The following is a 22,261-nucleotide window of genomic DNA, read 5'->3' as shown; positions in this document are numbered from 1 at the left end:
TAGATTTCTCACCCCAATTCCCCCTTCCTCCACTGGCAAGCACAACTTCGTCCATGCTCTCCACTGCCTCTCACTTCTACCACCTTACTCCCCCAGAAAAAATTAGCAAATAACTCATTCAGCCTTCGCATTATTGCTTTAGGAACCTGCAATACCGAAAGTAAATGAATAGGTAAGCTAGAAAGAACGTGACACAACAAAACCAATCTTCCCCCTTGCGACAATAATCTACACTTCCATCCCAATAATGTCTTTTCTACTCTCTCCAACAAAGGCATAAAATATCTAATTTTTAGTCAATCATCCACTATCGGAACACCCAAATACATGAAAGGGAAATGACATTTAGAAAATCCAGTTTCAGCCAACAACCAGGTTCAGCCAACAACTCTCGAGTTCTCCTACCAGACCAATGCATAGAGAAAAATACTGTAGATTTATCATAATGCACTCTCTATCCTGACCAGCATTCATAGTCTTTCAAAACACCCATAAAACATCTAATTGACTTCCTGCTACCATTCAAAAACACCACCACAACATCAGCATACAATAAATGATTAATTCTTTGAGCAGAAACTGGATGAGAAAAAGGTTGAATACTCATCTATGACATTCTCTTATTTAACAATCTTGAAAACACCTCTTCTATGATGATAAATAAATATGGCAACAACGGATCTCCTTACCATAGGCCCCACTTAGACTTGAAAAAATCCATATACGTGTCATTCATCATAACAAAAAACCAAGGTGTAGAGACAATTATCAATCAATTTTTGGAAACAATCTAGAATATCAAGAGTGTGTGAAACATGAGCTAGGAACCCAGCCTACTAGATCATACGCCTTACTCACGTCAATTTTCAGCATAATGCTCCCCCCCCCCCAAAAAAAATCTTCCGGTGTAATAATTCCATCATCTCTGGAGTAAGGGAAATATTTTCAAAAATATGTCGACCCTTCACAAACACCCCCTGTTTACCCTGTTTAGGTGAAATAATACTTCCAAGTAACAAGGAAAGTTGATTAACCAGCAGCTTAGAAAACACCTTACACACGACGTTATAGAGACTTATTGGCCTGAACTTTTCAAAGCTATGCAGATTCTTTACCTTAGAAATAAGGACAATAAATGAGGTTGTATAAAATCGAGAAAGATCAATACCTTGAAAGAACTCCTTCACAACAAGCATAATATCATCTTTTACTGAATTCCAACAAGCCAAATAAAAAGAAGACCAAAGCCATCAGGCTCTGGGTTGTTGTCCGCGGCAATCGATGGAAGTACCTGTTTCACTTCCTCTTCTGAAGGTTCCAGCATCAATCCCTCCTCCTTTCACAATTGGTAAGAGGTTGAGGAACTAAACAATTCAGATTTGGCATCTCCCCCACTTCTTCTTGAGAAAGAAAGGCCTCAAAATAACGAACAACTTCCTCATGTACCCTTTCCTGCAAATCAAGGACCAACCCATCCGAAAGTCGCATTTCCTTCACACATGAGCTCCTCTTCCTTTGCACACTAACCACATGGAAGAACTTTGAATTTTGGTCCCCATCTAATGCCCACTTCTTTTCTGCTTGCTGTGCCAATCAGACTTTATCTCGCCTTACCCAAATATCAAGTTCCGCTTTTGTATGATTACTTTTATGTATTCCATCTGTGGCTATAGCATTCCTCCAAAAAGAATTTATGAACCTTTTGAATCGTGATGCATGGACATGATGGTTGGGCCCAAAAGAGTGTAGCTTTTTCGACTGGGTATGGGCCTAGCGGTTGGGTCCACAATGACAAGATAATTGTCGTGTTCACAGCCATATTTGTGAAAGGAAAATTTTTCTCATCAACCACTATTACTACCTCACACCCCACACCATATGAAAAACACCCAACACACCCTATAAAAAAATTATAATTGTGAGATGTGAGAGTAAATAGTGGCTGATGCATAAAATTCCTCTTTGTGGAAAGAAAAATGAAAAATAGGCCACACCTTTTGTGATTTGATGGTTTTGGATTTTATAGATCTAAATTGTAAAAAGTGAATATTCAAAACTAATTTCTTGAACTTCTCAATTTTAAAGATCCTGAATTTTTTTTTTTCATTTAAAAAAGAAATGACATGAAAGTCATTGTTTACAACGGGGCGATTGGGCTAGTTAGGGTAGTAGAATATTCTCAGAATATTCTAAAATTATTTATTAGTTTATTATTATTTTTCACCAATATTTCACTACTATTCATTACTATTCACTATTAATTCAATGTTCTATCATTATATTTTCATTACTATTCACCAATATATGAGATCATCTCACTACTCAAATGAAACCTAAAGCAAATCTAACGGACTTGAGATTATGTCAATTGTGAACTTAATTTTATTAATTTCTTTTACAACTGTAACACTTATTTTGATAATCTTTTTAGAATTGCATGCTTTCTTTGTGCCAACAGTTACAAAATTTTACATATTGATTAAATCCACAAAAAGTTTTTTTTTTCTTTGCTATAATTTGGCATATTTATTTAATTACTGACTATGAGGCATTGTATTCCATTAAGATTTAATTATTTACATGTTTTCCATTAATCATCTTATTGTCTAGAAAATGATAGGGTACTGCTACCTACTTAATTATTCAAAACTAATATCTTAAATAAAGAGTGGTAATTTAAGTATCAATATAATTAAATTAATCGTCGATTGAACGATCATAATATATATATGTGTGTGTCATCAGAACCATTTTGGAGCGGTCAGTCTGCTGTTAACTCATAAATAGCCCCTAATTAAATTTTGACACCTCACTTATTTCACATTAAGCAAATGGAGGGCATCACACTAGATTATTCATCTGTATGACCCCGGACCCCTCACGTTCCATGTTCTCAGTCCTTTCGTCTTCTCCTGCCACAGTCGCCAAGCATCTCCGCTGCCCATCATCTCCACTATCACCCATCTCCGTTATCGATCTCCCCCACCTTCATTGATCATCTCCATCTCCATCTCCTCTCCAAATCAACTCAGAATCAAACCAAAATCAACCCGCAATCAAACCGCAATCCATTCAAAATCACAGTGAAACACATCTCTGCTTGGTTGCCAAGAAAACTCAGGAAGAAAAGAACAGAAAAATCAAAACATAGTACCTTAATATAACATATATTTGCTTTCAAAGAAAATAAAGAAAGAAGAATACAAGCAATTGATCAAATCATGCACATTTCAGTGGTGCCCTTATTGCATCCAACATTTTCTTAGTAACCAAGCTCTGTCGCTAGCCTCTCCATCTCTCGGTATGCTTTCTCTCTCATCTCTCTCTCTCTCTTCTCCCTCACGGCGTGCTCACTTTCTCTCTTAAAGTTCCCTCTCACTCTCGCTCTCATCTCTCTCTCTCTCTCTATATATATATATATATATCTCAGCTTCACCGCTGCCTGGAGCTGTAGCTGCACAGTGCAATTCTTCCCTCAGTAGCCTCTGTTTCTCATGTGGTAAGCCTCCATTTCATTATTCACCTTCCTTGTGCGATGACGGAGAGAGGGGGCATTGACGACTGAGAGAGGGGGTGAAGAGAGTGGGGAGATGAAAATTCATATCGGGGTTCTGGGGGAGAGTGAGGGGATGAGGGTTCCATTGTGTGTGTGTGGTGAGGGCACACAATAGGAAAGTTGTGGAGGCTACATGTAAGTCACTTATTAGAGGGCTGCTTTTTGAACATCAATAGATGGACCGTTTTGAATATTAACTCGTGCTATATTTGATAGCTTTATATTTATATTGCAATCTGGCCTTTCCGTTAATCATTAGTCACGCCGCCTATTTTTTGTTCAACCAATTCGAAGGGGATAAAACATCCAAGCCCAATATGGCTTCCAAGCCTAGCTCAAGAGTGGTCTCATCAGGAGGGAAGTGAGAGAGAAGTAAAAGAGGGGGCAAAAGGCTTGGGAAAGCAAAGGGGCAGAAGAAAAGGAAGGACTTCATCCAAACTCAGAGCAAAATGGGACTTCGACTTCTTCTTCAGCTTCTTCAACTTAGTGACGAAAGCTCCAGAGAGAATATCTCCTCCAGAAAACAGATACCAGACTTCCATTGTACAACAAGGATGAGAGACTATGAGAGACTGTAAAACAATCATATTATAGTGGATTTACTCTCTAAACGATAGGTAGACTTAGACATTATACCTAACTACGTAAACATGTATGTCTCCATCTCTTTTATCTTCCCTACATTTATCTCCTATTCACTGCAATGGATATACATACTAATGTCATACATCCGTACTGGACTGCTATCAGGAGCTCCAAACCACACCTATTGAGACCCAAATCATCAAAACAAGTTAGGAATGACTCTTTCACCCATTTCAACCTGTTATGCGATTTTTGGCCTTGATACTATTGACTATAAATATGTTGTATTTGTATATAGGTGTAATTTAACAAAAAGTTAAGGTTAATTTAGTTTTGATTAAAAATATAAAATAAAATAGAATTTGAAAGAAGAAGATGAGGGAGAAAGAATGAGAGCAGAAATGCTAAAGGCTACCTCTTTGCTGTTCTTGATTGTGATTGAATATAAAGTATCCGTCTCTATTTATAGAAAAATTACATGGAGATGAGATAATAGAAGTTACATGATTAAATATTATATCCAAATTCTTCATTTGATATTATCTCTAGAATATTTATATTCTAAGGTTTCTAGACCACACACTACTTATATGGTATAATTTGATTTGGAAGACAAATTTTAAAATTTGAATCTTACAAATCCAATTTGAGTGATATGGATGGTGTGCTCTACACACCGACTTGAGAATAAAATAATTCTTATATCCAACATATTTCTCAAACTTAAGGTGGATAACTTTGAAATCTAGAATTTAAAATTTGACTATCATATCTGTTGATTGATTGTCAATAATATGGTTAAAGTAGCGGTGGTGATAGAGTGACTGGCAACCACTAAAAAAAATGAGTATTATGATTAATTATTTGTAATGAGAATAGACTCATTTTGGTAGGAAATAATTATTTTCATAGCAAATAATTAGCCACATATAAGTTTTTTCTTGTAGTGAGCTGGAATATTAAATATGGAGATGTAGCCTACAATGGGTTTATAATGGATCAAAGCCAACAAATGATCTACAATAGGACGAAAGATTGATTAAGAAATGAGGTAAATATGGCATTGGCAAACCATAGGCCCAAAATTAAAAGGTCATAAATGCGTTTGATGCTTCAAATAATGCTCGCAATAAATCAAACCCAATAGGAAAGACCTACAACTAATAAAGATACTCTAAATATATGGATTTGAGACAAATATGGTTGAACAACAAATGAAAATTTCAGGGGAGGTAAAGCTAGCGGAAAAGCGTTGAAAGAAATAGTCCACAAGGTCGATTATGGGGTTAGCCTAAAGCTCTGATATCAAGATAAAATATAAAAAAAAAAAATAGAAACTAATTAAAAGAAGAAAATGAAGGAGAGAGAATGAGGCCAGACATATTATCTTTTTCAATAAACAACATAACCTTATTCATAAATCTATAAAAGAGAGAGAATACATTGAGAAATCTCTTCCAATACAATGATAGTATCCATAATGCCTAGGGCTTTCTTTCCTAGAGCATGAGCAGCTTTATTTTTGTTCCTCCCTATGTGTTGCATTGACCATGTAGCAAATTTAGCCAACATAGGCTACATCTATGTTATTTTCAAATGTGATTGAATATAAAGCTTATTTTCTTATTTATAGAGAAATTACAAAAAGATAAGGTAAGCTATGTCTCTTGACAAGGTTGGGCATCGAGGCCCCGCCCCCCACTGCAACGTTTGCCCTGCCTCCCACCCAGGCGGGGCGAGGGATCTGCGCCGTAGATGCAGGGGGTAAGTGGCCCCGCCTGCATCTGCAATCCCAAGCAGAGGCGGGGGATGGAGGAGGCCCAGTCTTGCTATATATATATAATTATATTAAAAAAATCATCATAGACATGAGATTTTAAAAAAAAAAAAACAACCCAGACCAAACGATATTGTTTTGTCTTTATAGAACCTTTTAGTATTTTATGTTTTTTTTTTCTTTTGGTTGAGTTATGGAGATTGGAGGAAGGTTGGGATTAAATGGAGATGGAGGATGGGATTTATGAACTGTGTGCTGTGGAGAATCGAGATTTGATTGTTTATGTGATTTGTGAACTGTTGTGATTTTGTGCATGGGTTTCAAACCCTAAATTAGTTTAGGGTTCCAATCCAAAACCCTAAAGGCCGTACTCCATTTTCTGAATCCTAAAGGTCTTACGCCAATTTCCATTGATACCTAAATTACAATGATTATTTATGTCACTTACAAAAATTGTAGACATGACATGGCACTCATCGTCCAGAGTCAGAAACGATGGTGTCTTGACACATCTTGCCGACTCCCAAGTTTGGAAGCAGTTTGATTTGAAACCCATAGTTTGCTAAACGACCTCATAATGTGTAACTTGGGTTGACAACAGATGGATTTAACCCGTTTGGGAACATGAGTACTAGTCATAGTACCTAGGCAGTTGTACTAATATCGTATAATCTTCTATCTTGGAAGTGTATGAAATATCTATTTTTCATGATGAGTTTACTCATTCCAGATTCGAGATCACCGAGAAATGATATATACGTACATTTATAGCCATTGATTGTAGAATTGAAAGATTTGTGGGAGAATGGGGTCCTAACATTTGATTCATCAACAAACAAGTCGTTCAAGATGCATGCTGCTGTGTTATGAACAATAAATGATTTTTCCGCTTACAGAAACCTTTCAGGTTAGAGTAATAAAGGAAAAATGACATATCCGACTTGTAACAAACATACCAAATCTGAATAGCTTACTTATAAGAGGAAATTTTGTTTCATGGGTCAACGTTGTCGATTTTTACCTGTGACCATTGATGGTGTGGAGACTCTAGTATGTTTGATGACACTGTTGAATAGGGGTACCCTCCACCATATTTGTCTGACAAAGATGTACTTGCACAATTTGTAGATGTCAGTTGTAATGAATTTTGTAAAAAGCAACGGAAGAGAAAACAAATTGTGAATAAGTTGAATTGGACAAAGAAAAGTATATTTTTCGAACCCTCATACTGGTCAACAATCTGTAGCGGCATAGTCTCAATGTTATGCATATTGAAAAAAATATATGTGAGTCCGTGTTAGGAACATTGATGTCAATTAAAGGCAAAATGAATGATACACTAAACTCACGGAAGGATCTAAAGAGGTGGGGAATAAGACCAGATTTGTACTTGCAACAAAATGGTTTGTTTGTCTACATGCTGATTGGGTGGTATACATTATCAAGGAATGAAATGACTACATTTTGTGAGTGGCTAATGAAAATTAAATTATCGAACGGTTATGCCTCAAATCCAACAAGGTGTGTGCGAACAAATTACTAAAAAATTACTAGATTAAAAAGTTATGATTTTTCATGTATTTTTATAACAAATCTTGCCTGTTGGTATCCGTGGGTACTTGACAAGAGATGTGCACGTGGCTTTGACTAAGTTAGGTGCTTTTTTTATTGACTGATGTGCTGGGACATTGAATGTAGAAGTTCTGGATCGTATGGAACGAGAAATTGCTATAATATTGTAGAAGCTGGATAGTATTTACCTACCGTCATTCTTTGACATTATAGTTCATCTAGCTGTTCATTTACCACTTGAGGCTCGACTTGCAGGACCAATCAAATATAAATGAATGTATCCCATTGAACTATTCCTTGAGAAGTTAAAACGCACAATGGGTAACAAGACCCGCCCAAAAGAATCAATTGTAGAAACATATATTGACGATGGGTGGCAAACTTTCAGTTCCAAATACTTCCATAGAGTTGACACGAGATTTGATCGGCCGAAAAAAACTCTGATGTTGACCAAGCAAGACAATGAAATGAGTTTTATGTATTTTTCTAACAAGTACGTACACTTGGTGCAGCATGTGGTTATAATTTGTGTGGAAGAGAGTTCGAGAAAGTTCAGTAGTACGTGCTAAACAATTGCTATAAGAAAGAGAGCCACTTGAAGTAAATTGTCATTATTTTATAATTAATATTATAATTTAGTTAAAAAAAATTATAAAAATATAAATTATTTGGCAATCTTTAATTTCAGTAATCATATGAACGTGTTCAAAAAACTTGGAGTAAATGATATAGATCAAAAACATGAACAGAAGTTTCCGAAATGGTTTGAATAACGGGTAATGACATTATTGATGCGAGTTTAAATTACCAAAAAAATATATTGATTGTTTATTTTTGTATGTTTATGCTTTATTCAATATGTAGGTTGTACAAATGCATATGAGTAATCCAAATGATATATCAGACGAACTGCATGTATTGGCGTGTGGCTTCTCGAGACGCGTTACTCGATATTTTGCATGTATTTCTTAAGGAAACAGGTATCACACAATAGATCGTGAACGCTATAGGAAAAGACAAAATAGTGATATCTCAGTCGAAGGAAGTCATGACGGATAAAACATTGATTTCTATGGAGTTATTATCGATATAATTGGAATGAGATATTTGGGAGAGCTTGTGGTATATCTATTTAAGTGTGATTGGTAGAATTTAAGCAATCCTCGAAGGGAAAAACACGATAATGAATATTTTTTTAGTATTAATACATCAAAAAAATAGTATAAAAATGATCATTGTATTTTAGCTTCCCAAATCTTTCAAGTATTCTACTTAGATGATCCTGAGTTAGCAAATCAATGGCAAGTAATAAAAAAATTTTCTCCAAAAAATATATATGATGTTATCCTTCAGTCAGAGGGAGAAGATGAAAAAGAAGATGATCTCTCTACTCAAGAATCATACCAAGAGAGTCAACCCGTTTTTAATTTGTTTGTGGATTTGAGCCAGTATAAGATAATTTCATTACATAGAGAAGATATTGAGGCTAAAATTGTTGATACGACAGTTGAGCAAAATGTTGAATCATCTGAAGTATCTATACATAAAACTGATACAAATGATTAACCGGTTTTGTATTCATATTACATATTATGACAAATCTTTTATAGAATAAATGTATCAGTATTTCAAAATTATGCCACCAAAGAGGAAGGAAGTTCGTATGCCATCTCCACCGGTTTCTAACTCTCTATCTGACTCATCGCTAGAGATTAACTCTATAGAACAAGGTAAAAATCTAATGGTCATTTTGTTTCAATTAAGGGTCATTCATACATATTACATCGTTTCTAACCATTATTTACTTTGTTTCTACAATGAACTAAATATTTTATAGAGTTAACAGTACAATCTCGTCAAGGTTAAGGCATTACTAGAGGTGTGACATTGGAAAAATATTGTAAAGCGGGTAAAATTAAGGTTAATATTCCTGACGAACATACCAACGGCGAAGGACAACAAGCAGTTTGGCTTGCATCGCGTGTGGGTGCTCTTACACGAACTTATGCACCTTTGGCAATGAATTCATGGCAAAAAGTCTCCAAAGATGTGAAATAGCTTATCAAGAAGCGTTGTTTAGTAATGTTTAAATAATTTATTTATATTAATATTGTTTAATATATATATGCAAAATTTAGACTATTCTGGGTAATAATATCTTTGTGTATATATTTTTTAAATGATGACTTCAAACTAAATGTTAGTCGGAGAGAGGAGCGTAAGACTGTCGATGAGCTTATGTGTAATGCATTCCGCAAATATAAGGCGATATGTTATAAGCATTACAATAAGTTTGAGAACAATGAAGATACATGCCAACATCATTTTCAGGATGTCCAACCTTCCGATTGGGAAACATTTTGTGACATGTTTGAGGATCCATCAAATAAGGTAAATTAAATGAATTTTTTTAAATGTTCTATTTATAATTTCCGCTTCCTAATATTTACAACTTCTATGCAGAAGCAAAGTTCTATAAACAAAATAAATAGATCGAAATTAAAAATTTATCAATATACAAGCTCAAGATCTTTCCATCGTTTCTCTAAGAAATTGGTAATAATATTTTTTTTTATTGTATATAATTTGTTATTTGTAGGTATTCTAATGATTTTATATCTCAATAAATGTCTTTTGTAGCAAAAGTCAGATTCCAATTATGATCTGACAAAATTATATGTTGCATCATATACTAATCGTAATGAAGAGTGGACTCATCCCGATGTTTGTGAAAATTATGTAAATATTATAATCTATTTTAATTAAACATATTTGGATATTTGTGACATTTTAATTATTTATCTTGTGTGTAGGATAAAATAATTGCCCTATTTGTTGAATCTGCATCAGATCAAAATTCATCAAGTGATATTGAAATTTTTATACAAGTTCTAGGTCAACGTTCAAAGTATTTCAGGGGTTTGGGTTGTTATGTAAAGTCTTCTAGCTCTTCCTCATCGTTTGAGTTTGCCTATAATTCCTCTATAGGGTTAGACAAAGCGAATTTCAAGATTAAAGAATTGAATGCAAGATAGCATGAATTAGAGAATCAATTGGCGAAACAAGCAAATATGGAGATGCGCATAAAACAGCAGAAACAACAACATGAAGAATTTACAATAGATGTGCAACTCCAAATACAGATACTTATACAATAATTCAGGCTTCCAATCAACTAATTTACATTATATGTATAGATTTTGAGATTTGTTTTTGTACGAAGAATGCTAGTACTACTATTGTTTTATTTATTTAGTTTGCACTTATTAGACTAGTTTTATGGGTATTGAACAAATTGTAATGTATTTTATTAAATATTATGTATGTTTATTTGGGTAAAATAAAATAGTTGTCGATCGTTCGAGCGAGAAAAATCATTCGAACAAGAAGAGTGAAACCATTCGAACATTAATACAAAACACTCGAATGTTATCAAAATTAAATGTTTGAACAATAAGTGAAATCGTTCAAACAAATCATTGAACGTGAACTAAACGTTCAAACGTCTACTAATATGAAATCGTTCAATTCTATCATGATTTGTTCAAATGTATTACTGTTCGACTATCAAATTGTTTGTTCGAACGTTTTCTCATACCTATTTGATCGAACGGATTGGTATCGATCAACCACTCACGAAGGATGCGTACGAACACAAAATAATTTCGAACGTAAATTTTGTAACGTTCAAATGTGATTCTGGGATGAAATCTAAGTGTCCCGAAAAAAATATTTCGTTCGAATGCAATCAAAAGGTTCTGCTCAATTTTGTCCTAAAAGATATTTTTGGGATGAAATTGATATTTTTGTCTCAAAATATCTTTTGAGACATTGTTATTAAAACGACTTTGAAACGATTTTTTTTTTAATTCCAAGAAGTATTTTGGAACTAAATCCCAATTTTTGGAGACAACAATTGACCTTATATGTTGTAGTGCTAGTACACATGCCCACTTGCCAACCTCTCGTGAGTCTCTTTAAGCTCAGCATCCAATGCAATGCAAAGCCGATCATGAGATTTGGACGACAGTCTCCGACCACACTCTTGATTCGGTAGTTTTTAAGAATGGAAATTGCAGCGGTTGCTTCGTTTGGATAATTAGATGACATAAGGTTATATAAAAATTTTGTAAATAGTAATGATATGATTTATGAATAATAGTGAAATAGTTTGAGTTAAATTTTTTTTTTTTTTTTTATGAAGAGTTAAAACTTTTATTGATTTTGGAGAAGGAGAGATCATAAAAAATCAAATATAAATATTATAAAGTTCAAATTATTTTACCATAATATGTTATATAATTAAAGTTGTTTATGTAAATATTAATTTTAATCGACATGACATGTTATTACATCTTTGTTAATAAAACCTTGTACGTACGTCGAGTTGAGATTAAAAAAGTAAACAAATTGTTGTCATGTATTGGAAGGACGGAGAAACGGGAATCTCGATTCTGAACAAAGTGATAAGAAATAGATACTCAGAACATGAGCAAGTTCAAACAAAAGTATATGCGACAGACAAAGGCTTAAGTTTGCGAGGAAACATCGTGGTAGTACTTATGGTACGATAGATTTGGACATGATCATAATTCGTCTCATGGGAATGGAGGAGAAACAAGTTGGATATCAGCATCAAACCGCGGCGCACCGAAAGCCAGGGGCCTCGACCTTGCTCAGTTTATTTCATACAATTAATAATGATCACAAAATTCCAACAAAAAGATGAAAAAAGAGAATTAAAAATCATGATGAGAATAGTAACTGCGATTTTACGTAAAGTCTAGTAGTGGCCGTAGCCGCCGGCGGCCGGGTATCACCCTAACAACCCGGAAAAACCCGCCTACTCATGGAGTAAATGGTTGATTCTCTCCTTAATCATCATGGTAATTCAATCATTGATTTATTTAAGTTTCGAGTCTAATATTTTAAGAAAAAATCTATTCATCATCCTAACTTCTATCATTCTCCCATCATCCCATGATATGGTATTAGATGATAGGTTTATAAGTGAAATATAATAAATAATCTCTAATCATCTAATGACATATCATAAGATGGAAGGATGATAAAAGTTGAGATAATGAGTAGCATTACTCATATTTTAAAAGGAGTTAATTATTAGATAACTTTCTTCTTGTCTTAATATATCATATAATTAAGGTTATTTATATACCGCGTATAGTTTAAATTGATATGGCATCTTATGATAAGATAAAAGGATCACGTGTTTGTTTACGCGTCGAGACTTCTTAGTAATTACTTATATTTTAGAAACATCCCTCCCACAAATGCTGTCGAATTTGGATGGAGGCGGGAGTGGCTCAATCCCCCAAAGGTATGAAAATTAAATTGAATAAGAAGATTAGACAAATTCGATCTTTTCAATAATAAACCCCATATTTATTAAGAGAAAAATAGCATATGTTATCTTAATATATAGTGGAAACTATATTTGAGGGAAAATTTTCTCAAAATAATTATTCTTTTTCAACCATACTAGTAAAGCAAACAAGAAGTTTCAACTATTTGGTCCTTCATGACAGTGGCATTAATGGTGACGTCGGCCTTCTTCATATTGGTGGCGGCAGTGAAGATTCCAACCTTGACGATGTTGGTGGTGGCGGAGGTGGCGGCGACTTCCCTTGAATTGGAGGCTTTTGATGAATTGGTGAATTCAAAGCAGGCGGTGGTGGTGGTGCTAATCTCTTTCTATGGGAAACCACCTTCAAATATTTATGATAGAAGTGGTTGGACTGATGTTGATCAAAGTCGTAGGACACAGAGGCGTGACCAATGAAAGCGGATCCAAAGAGTAGTAATAGTCCTCCGTAGATTAACACTGAGGTCATCAGTATATACCTTATCATGACACCCATTTCTTACTCTCTTTTTTCCCTCTGAAGGAAATTGTTTCGATCGGTATGCTTTTATAAGTGTTTGATGATTGATCGATAGATCTGTGGGTAAATTAATGTCTAATTAGACCATGCATGGTTTGTGTGTGAACTTCCAAAAGCAAGTAGTCAACGGAGGAGGCGGCTTCCGGGAAAGGTTGAACTTCAAAAAGTTTTAGCCGATTGTATAATTCTGATGAGTTAAGATGAAAGTTGAAAATTGAATAAAATATTATTAAAATATTTTTTTAATATTATTTTTATTTTAAAATTTAAAAATATTAAATTATTTATTTTATTTTATGTAAAAATTTAAAAAATTATAATATTTAAATAAGATGAGTTAAAGACTGATTGTGAAAACAAATTAGGCTTAAAATTCCGAAAAACAAAACACGTCTAGCCGACTAAATTCTTGGGTTGCCAAAGCAAGCACGTACTCAAATGGGGAAGCCTTTAAAGTATAGCTAGGACCCTAGGTCGTGGTTTGTGGGGTTACTAGAGCAAGCAGTCAATGAAGGGAAGCTTCCGATCGACAAAGGTAGGTCTTGATTAAGTAAAAATAAGCATATACATTTTTTTTTTTATGGACATAAAGAGATGATAAATATGTTACTTGAAAATTTGAAATAATGATAAATAACAGTATTTGCTTTTCATCGTTCATTAACGTGACATCAAATGATTAACATGATATGTCATCAATTAAAAATACTTCCAAGTTTTTAAGATTTTCTACTCTAAAATTTTCATCAAAGCTCAAGCACTATTTTGAGATTAAATAGTTGAGAGTTTTGGGCATCTTATATTTATTTCTTATAAAATCTATTAAAATAATAAATACCAAAATGATAAGTATCACCTTGCTACAAATAATAAATACAAATTTAGTGAAAGTTTAAGCACCTTCATTCGAATGTGATGGATGCATTGGATGGGATTAAAGAATGATATAATTATGAAGAAAATACAAGAGGATGATAAATAAAAATTTATTAGTCTGATAACTAATCATTTTGAAAAAGAGTAATGTTATATATAAATTTTAAATATATAAATTTTGCGTAAACTTTTTGTAAGAAAAAAAAGATATATATATATTATATATATATACACTACTAAAAAGGAATAAGTCTTTTTGTTAAGATGGAATCTACTTTTTTTTTTTTTTTAAAAAAAAAAATTATACAAAATTTTTCTAATTGAAACTTTACAAATAATTTCTCTTGAAAGAATTTATGATCATATTCAATTCACGCATGGACCTGATGGCTGGGCCCAAAAAAAATATAGCTTTTTGTATTGGGGTATGGCCCAAGGGGTGGGTCCCCCATTGACAAGATAATTGCAAGTGTGCACAGCCGAAAGGAGAAGAAAAAATACACCACGCCTTTGTGATTTGATGCTTTTGGATTTTATAGATATAAATTGTAAAACAGAAATAATTTGTATAAATTTTAAATTGATAAATTTTATATAAATTTTTGTAAAAAATGTAAAAGAAATTATTATTTTTTATTAGTAGGACTTATGTTTTTCTATAATTTATCTATTTGAAATTTGTACCTAATATTATTTAATTAAAATAAATAAATACTTAAAATTATACTTTCAGAACTTCTAAATTTTAAAGATCATCCTGATTTGTTTTCATTTTTTTTAAAAAAAATTGATATGAAAGTCATTGTTCACTGTGGGGGCGATGAAAGCAAATCTAACCTAACACATAAAACTATATTAATTGTGAATTTAATTTTATGAATTTTTTTTTATTTTTTTATGACGTTAACATTTCTTTAAAAATAATCATCTTGTTAGAGCTGCATGCAGCTTTCTAATTGCCAGCTTTTAATTACAAATTGATTGCATCCTAAAATCGACCATTTTTTTCAATAATGTGGCACTGTATTCCCTTAAAATTTTATCATATACCTGTGTTCCATTAATCACCTTATTGTCTAGAAAATGATAGGCTACTGCGTGCTACCTACTTATTCAAAACTAATTATATCTTAAATAACTAGTGGTAATTTAAGTATCGAATATAATTAAATCAAAGTGTAATTAAATTAATCGTCGATTAAAATATCAAGTACTAGGTAAACGATCATATATATATATAATGAAAAAATATATTCATCATCGTAATTTCTATCATCCTTCCATCATCTTATGATGTGGCATTAGATGATAAGTTTATAAGTTAAATATAATAAAAATCTCTAATTATCTAATAACATAACATAGAATAATAAAAATTAAGATGATGAGTACTATAATAATATATAATTTGATACCTTTGTATGTAGTGCAATCCGGCCCTTCCGTTAATCAAACAGTCACGCCGCCTATTTTTATCCAACCTATTGACCAAAGAAATAAAATAGAATTTGAAAGAAGAAGATAAGGCCCGTAAGGGAGAGAGAATGGGAGCACAAGCAGGGCGGCTCAATATATTTTATGGCCTATTTCGACAATTAACTACATGATATTTTAATTTAAAAATGATAATAATATTTAAATATTAAATAATAAAATTTTGTTACAAATTTCTGAAATGCAAAATAAATATTAATATTATTTTGGTTAATAATATCTATAAGTACTATAACAATTTGGAAGAGAATCTAATTTTTCTATAAATAGAGTATTATCCATTATTCATATATATACTTCTTTTAATACTTCATTATGAAAACAAATAAGGTCATCGATATGAAAATAAACATCATATTTTATAAAATATTCAAGAGTAGTATATTATCATGATTTTGCTACTTCTATTCCAATTTCACTATTGTCTGAAAATTTTATACATTTTAAGTAAGATTTTTTTAATAAAACTTTTATATTTTCTGTTTTTTTTTTTTTTTACCAAATTTTACCATTTAAGATTGATTTTATTTTAAACAAAAAATTCTCCATATTGTATGCTAACCAATATTTTTTCTAAAGTTTATTTTTTAGAGTCATAATATTTTTTTATTTCTTTGGGGCCCTACTCAAGGTTGGGGGACTTTGGCGGTGGCCTTGGTTACCTATCCCTTGAGCAGCCCTAAGCACAAGCTACTTCTTTATTATTTTCAATTGTGATTGAATATAAAATATAGGTCTCTATTTATAGGAAGTACATGGAGATGAGGTAAGAAAATTACATGGTTGAATATTATCTCCAAATTTTTGATTTGATATTATTTCAAGAGTATTATTATTTTAAGGCTTCTAGACCATACATTATTTACATAACATAATTAAATTTTAAAGATAAATTTTAAAATTTTATAGGTCAAATTTTAATATTTAAGTAATATAAATTGTATACTCTATACGCCAGCTTGAGAATATAATAATTCTTATATATAGCATCCTTCTCAAATCTCAAATTATTTGTTTTTACCTAAAATAATTCCCTTCTACTTTCGAGTTTCGATATATACAATCTTCTTTTCTGATTTGTATTTTAAATTTGGACAAATGTCATAATCGCCCTTAAATGGTATTATTTATGGACTTGCAATTATGGGTTAATTGTGCAGGATATCTCAAAAAGTAGAACAAGAATAAAGTAAGATTATGCCTACTATTTATACAATAGGTTGTGCAAATTTAGACAGGGAGAAGGAGAAAAAAACACAAGAACGATGGTCATTGGTGGTAGACTATGCCTTGAGATGCTTCAAAACGGAATGGCTTGAGAAAAGTGAGAAAGCTACACTGGCTTGGTTTCAGGAGGCGGTTCTCGTTGGCTTACACTAGCTAGTTAATGTCTCATGTTTATTTGTGTTCGCTATGTTCTTTCATGTTTATGCAGTCCTATTCATAATTGATTGTCCCATGTTATAATTTTTAAATTATTTTATTTTTAAATCGGTGTGTAAAACGTACTATTTAATAACTTAAATAATAAAATTTAATTTATAAAATTTAAATCTAAAAATTTATTTTTTTAATTAAAATATATCATGTAAATATTTTATTAAGTGTATTCTATACACGGAATTGAGAATAGAATTTTTTATAATCTTTAGAACTAGATTACTCTAAACGCCGAAGGAGTCTCATGATATATAGAGATGAGTGTTATAAATTTATAATGGATATTCCTACTGTATATGACCCAATTTCTGAAAGTTTTCATCTTTTAATGTATTTTATTTTATAGATAATTAATCAACTAACAAATAAAATTAAAGTAAAATAATTATTTACAGTCTAATAATTTCATTCAGAGAATCAGACGGATAGAACTCTTCAAGAGAGTTGCGTGCTAGGTAGCGGGACAAATAACCACGCATGCACGCCGCCCATAGCTACCTAGTACGAGCTTCCTGTGTTGCGCGCGCGGCTGCCACGACCAGACAACCTCTCAATCTCCATCCTTTGCCTTTTTGTTTGTTATTTCTCTCCGAATCAAGGACAGCATCATCGTCCGAATACATCGAGGGTCCCCTTGTCGGGCCTCTCACCCTCTGATCCCCAAGTCAATCCTACACCCAATACCATTGATTCTGCTTACAGGTACAGTCCAAGAAGAAGGATCCAAGATCATAAGAAATAATGAAAAAAACAATGTTTACTTCAAATATACTATAATCTATCCAAAAATAAACGATGAGTTTTTTTTTCTTTTTTTGGCTGATTTCAGCGTCGGTTAAATCATTCAGAATCGGAAACGCAAACTGTGCTACGACCCAGCTGAGCACTGATGGCTGTCCAGAAGCTTTTGAACTTCAGTTTTCAAGGCATCGCTTGGGTTGTTGTCGAGCTGCTTGTACTGTTGCAGATGTCACTGCTCGCGGCCGCACAGAACGGAACAGAACTTCAAGGTCAGCAATCGCAGGGATCGCTCGACGGCTTCGAGTTAGACAAACGCATAGCCCGCATCATGGTGATTATCGTAAGCGTAATCTTCTTCCTCGGATTTTTCTGTGTCTACGTGCGACAGTGCACTAACAGCATCAGTCGCGGCCGCTTCGACCTCGCCAACATCACCGCCGGCAGGAACGCCCTGCGCTCGCGCTTCGCTCGTGGACTCGGCGCGGACACCATCAAAACCTTCCCGACATTTTTGTACTCCACCGTCAAAGGGCTCAAAATGGGCAAGGGCTCGCTCGAGTGCGCCGTGTGCTTGAACGAGTTCGAAGATGAAGAGATTCTGCGTTTGCTCCCCAAATGCAGCCACGCCTTCCACGCCGACTGCATCGACGCCTGGTTGGCTTCTCACTCAACGTGCCCGGTTTGTCGGACCAACCTGGTTCCGGAACCCGGAGAAATCCCAAGTGCCGTTCTGCATATCCCAGATCCGGAAATCGAGTCTGGTCAACCCGAACAGAGATCCGATACCGAGGAGACGCATGCTCACGTTGCTGATAGTGATAAGAGTACTATAGATTCAGAAGCTGCGAGTGTGAATTTAGTGAATCACACTCGTGGGAAAAATCAGGACCGTCCAGTCACGGGGTCCCGATTAACTGGAATATTCCAGCGATCACATTCGACGGGTCACTCGCTGGTTCCGCCGGACGAAAAGTACGAGAGGTTCACACTAAGGTTACCGGAAGACGTCCGGAGTCGGCTGATAAGTTCGACCTTGAACCGTACAAACAGCTGCTTGCCCTTTCCTCGAGAACGGAGTTCCGTGAGGGGTTACCGGAGTGCCAGTGGGGGCATCGGAAATGGGAGGAACCACCTGTTCTACGAGCGGTTCGACAGGTCAGACCGGTGGAGATTTACTTTTACGCCCAATTTCATTTCCCGGACCGGTTCGGTCCGGTCACCGAAGTCTGATATGGACTACGCCGGAGAACGCTCGACCGATCGGCTCCATCCCGATAGTCAAGTTTAGGAGTTTGGTATGGCTTAGGTTTGTCCCGGAGTGATCACATGTAAATTTTCATTTTTTATTTAAAAAAAAATAATAATTAAACTTAAAGTTTCTAACTCCATTTATTTTCAAAGTAAATATATCTAGAATTAATATAACAAAGCTATTGAACTCAAGTGCACAGTGATACCGATCAGTTTGGGCATTCTTTTTAGTTTTAACAAAATTTGTGTACACTATATACAGAATGAGAGACTGACGTGACTTATTATATTCAAGTAGTTCTTGATATAAATACTTTAATTATAAATAATGTAACAAAAGTAAAAGTGTAAACTGATGTGTTTGATATAGTACGTTAAATTGTAAAATTAATTTTATTATAAAGTAATTTTAATATATCATATAAAATAAAGTCAGTTTGAGGCCTTTTTGTAGCTGTAGCACTTCTATTTTTTAAAGAAAAATGATAATTACAGTCGTGAGTATACCTATGTTGTGCAATCATTTTAAAAAAAAATGTATAAATACTGGCCCACATGAAAAAAAAAAATTATTTTTTTAATAGTAGACCATACTCTTTTTCAAATACACCCATCCATAGTCAAAGCTAAACCTTTTTAAATTGTACTCATAGTATGGTACTATTAAATGAACTTTAATTATAAATCTTATGCTTTAACATATTTACTATATATATGGATGTAAATATTACGATTATCTATTCTATAATATATTTTATAGGTATATGTATTACTTATACATCTTATGTTTTAACTATACTGTAATATCATCCTGCATTGTTTTATTTGAAAATGCATATACATACTGTATAAATAATATGACTATTTATATTACACAATGTTTTATAAAAAATATATCTTAATAATAATAATAATAATATGTATATATAAGGTAACTAACATGATACATATAGACTATAATATTATACACCATTTACGTGATATAATTTTATTTGAAAGATAAATTTTATAATTTGATTCTTATAAATCAAAGAGAAAATCTTCACAGAAGCCACTATTTGGTTGTATCCATTGCACACATGACGTGTAGACTGGATTCACTAACACCACTGAACCGGTTTGTTCCGTCTCTCAGCCCTTAGAGTCATTTCCCGTATTCAGCCATTTCTGCCCCCAACCCCAAGCCCTCAAAGCCCTCCCGAACCTCAGCTATTGAAGCCAAGCACAGCCACCGACCTTAGCCAAGCATGACCTCAGCCCTCCCCACCACGACCTCAACACTCCCGAGGAGATCAGTCCCATCAGTCCCCAAGCCTTCGGTCCCTCAGTTCACCAAAGCCCTCAGTCCCATCTCAGTCCACCAACGAAGCCCTCAGTCCACTGACGCAAAACCGCCCTTAGTCCATCAATGCGAAGCCACCCTCAATCCACCGACGCCCTCAGATATGCATATGTGGTTTAGCATACATTTCTTTTTTTTTTTTTTTTTTTTTTTTTTTTCTATGTTTACTCCATCTCTTTTTTCTCTATATATTTGCTAGAAACTAATGGTACCCTCCTGTAGATGTTGCCTGTCATGGCTTTGCACAAACCTCTCTCTCGGCAGCTCTAAACCAACCCCACTGGTTTCTTGTCTGTACATGCTTAAAGACTAAGCCCTCCCTGTCAGGAAGTATAAGGTATCGAGAGCTTAACAATTCCTAGCCTTTTGAGGGTATAGTTTTGGAAGTTTAGGTTGCAGAGTGTAAAACCCTTGGTAGTTTTGGGATTAAAAGTGTATTTAACCCTTGTTTTAATTTTGATTTTCCTTTTTCTCCTCTAATTAATTGAATTTTGATTTTTGTCTAATAGAGGTGGTGGTTTCATATCATTGGAGAATATCTTGTTCTTTGCCAAGAATTTTCCAATATAGCCTGTCATCTTTGAATTATTATAGTTCTGTTTCTTTTGAATTATTCTCTTTAATGTTCTAAGATTATGTCTCGTTTCCTGTTTCTCATATTTCTTTTTTTGTCTTGTGGGCTTGAATTATTGGTCGTTGATTGTCTTTTCCTTTTTAATAATTTTATTATTGGTTAATAGTTATATGAGGATTATGGTTGCATGATAAATCATAAATGGGTTTTCTTTAGTTTTGATGAACTTGCAAATTGACTACCCCAGATTTTACTAAATGATAGATGTCATGAGTGGCATGTGAGTTCCATGAGTTTTATGTTAAGCAGGCGATATATGCAAGTGAGTTAACTCGAGAAGTTGTTACCATTGTATTCATCTGTCATATATGAGTTTTTCTAAAGAAATCTGGGGATTGAGATAAGTTCCATGAATTTTTTGTTAAGCAGGCGATACATACATATGAGTTAATCCGAAAAGTTGTTACCATTGTATTAATCTGTTTCCAAGAATTTTGACTTTTTGGTGATGAATGGACCACCTTCTAGGCTGATCCAGCTGAAGTAGAAATGGTTACATTTAAAAATTGTTTAGGGATGGTGAGGAAGTATCAACATCTAGAAGATTTTCATTGGGCAATGAGACCACTTCTGATTACATGAGCATTATTTACAACCCATGAAGTTAGGAATCTTTGTTGGAAAGAAAATGGGGAGATCAAAAGTGAAGAAGCACGAGGCCAGTTCAAAAGTGAAAATGGGTAGCTGTTGTGCTTAGCTTATATTCCCATAATTAAAATACAATAGGAGTTAATGTTTCTGCCAAATGTTTCTGTATAGCTTCAGCGCAGACATGTCTGGCTCATTCTAATTTGTAAAGATTCACTTATGCTAGTCAACTAATTTGCTGTGATTATTAGTGTTGGCTAGTTTCACACATGAACGTGCTCTATTTTAGAGTCTAGAAAACCCAAGTCCTTGCTCTGTTTAGCACATGAATGTGCTCTATCATTACACGTGTTAATTTAATGACATACAATTTACATACATGGGTTTCATCAAATCATGTTCATGAGTGCATCTTTTGAAATTAACCACATGTTCATGAAATAAATGTCATCAAGTAAAATAACAGATTCCCATAACTTCAGGATCATTCCAATTATACAAA

At 33.8% G+C, this 22,261-nt stretch overlaps 1 protein-coding gene across 1 annotated transcript; it reads left to right on the top strand.

Moving 5' to 3' along the window:
* Positions 1-17,619: 17,619 nt before the first annotated feature.
* LOC121243827 (RING-H2 finger protein ATL11-like) lies at positions 17,620-19,287 on the top strand. The gene has a single exon (XM_041141894.1). The coding sequence runs from the start codon at positions 18,093-18,095 to the stop codon at positions 19,230-19,232; it is 1,140 nt and encodes a 379-aa protein (XP_040997828.1). The 5' UTR covers positions 17,620-18,092; the 3' UTR covers positions 19,233-19,287.
* The last annotated feature ends 2,974 nt before the right edge of the window (positions 19,288-22,261 follow it).

Source organism: Juglans microcarpa x Juglans regia, chromosome 8S, assembly GCF_004785595.1.
Source record: "Juglans microcarpa x Juglans regia isolate MS1-56 chromosome 8S, Jm3101_v1.0, whole genome shotgun sequence".
Classification (NCBI taxonomy): domain Eukaryota; kingdom Viridiplantae; phylum Streptophyta; class Magnoliopsida; order Fagales; family Juglandaceae; genus Juglans; species Juglans microcarpa x Juglans regia.
The sequence above is the reverse complement of the archived record's forward strand: the minus strand, read 5'-3'. Positions and strand labels throughout refer to the sequence as shown.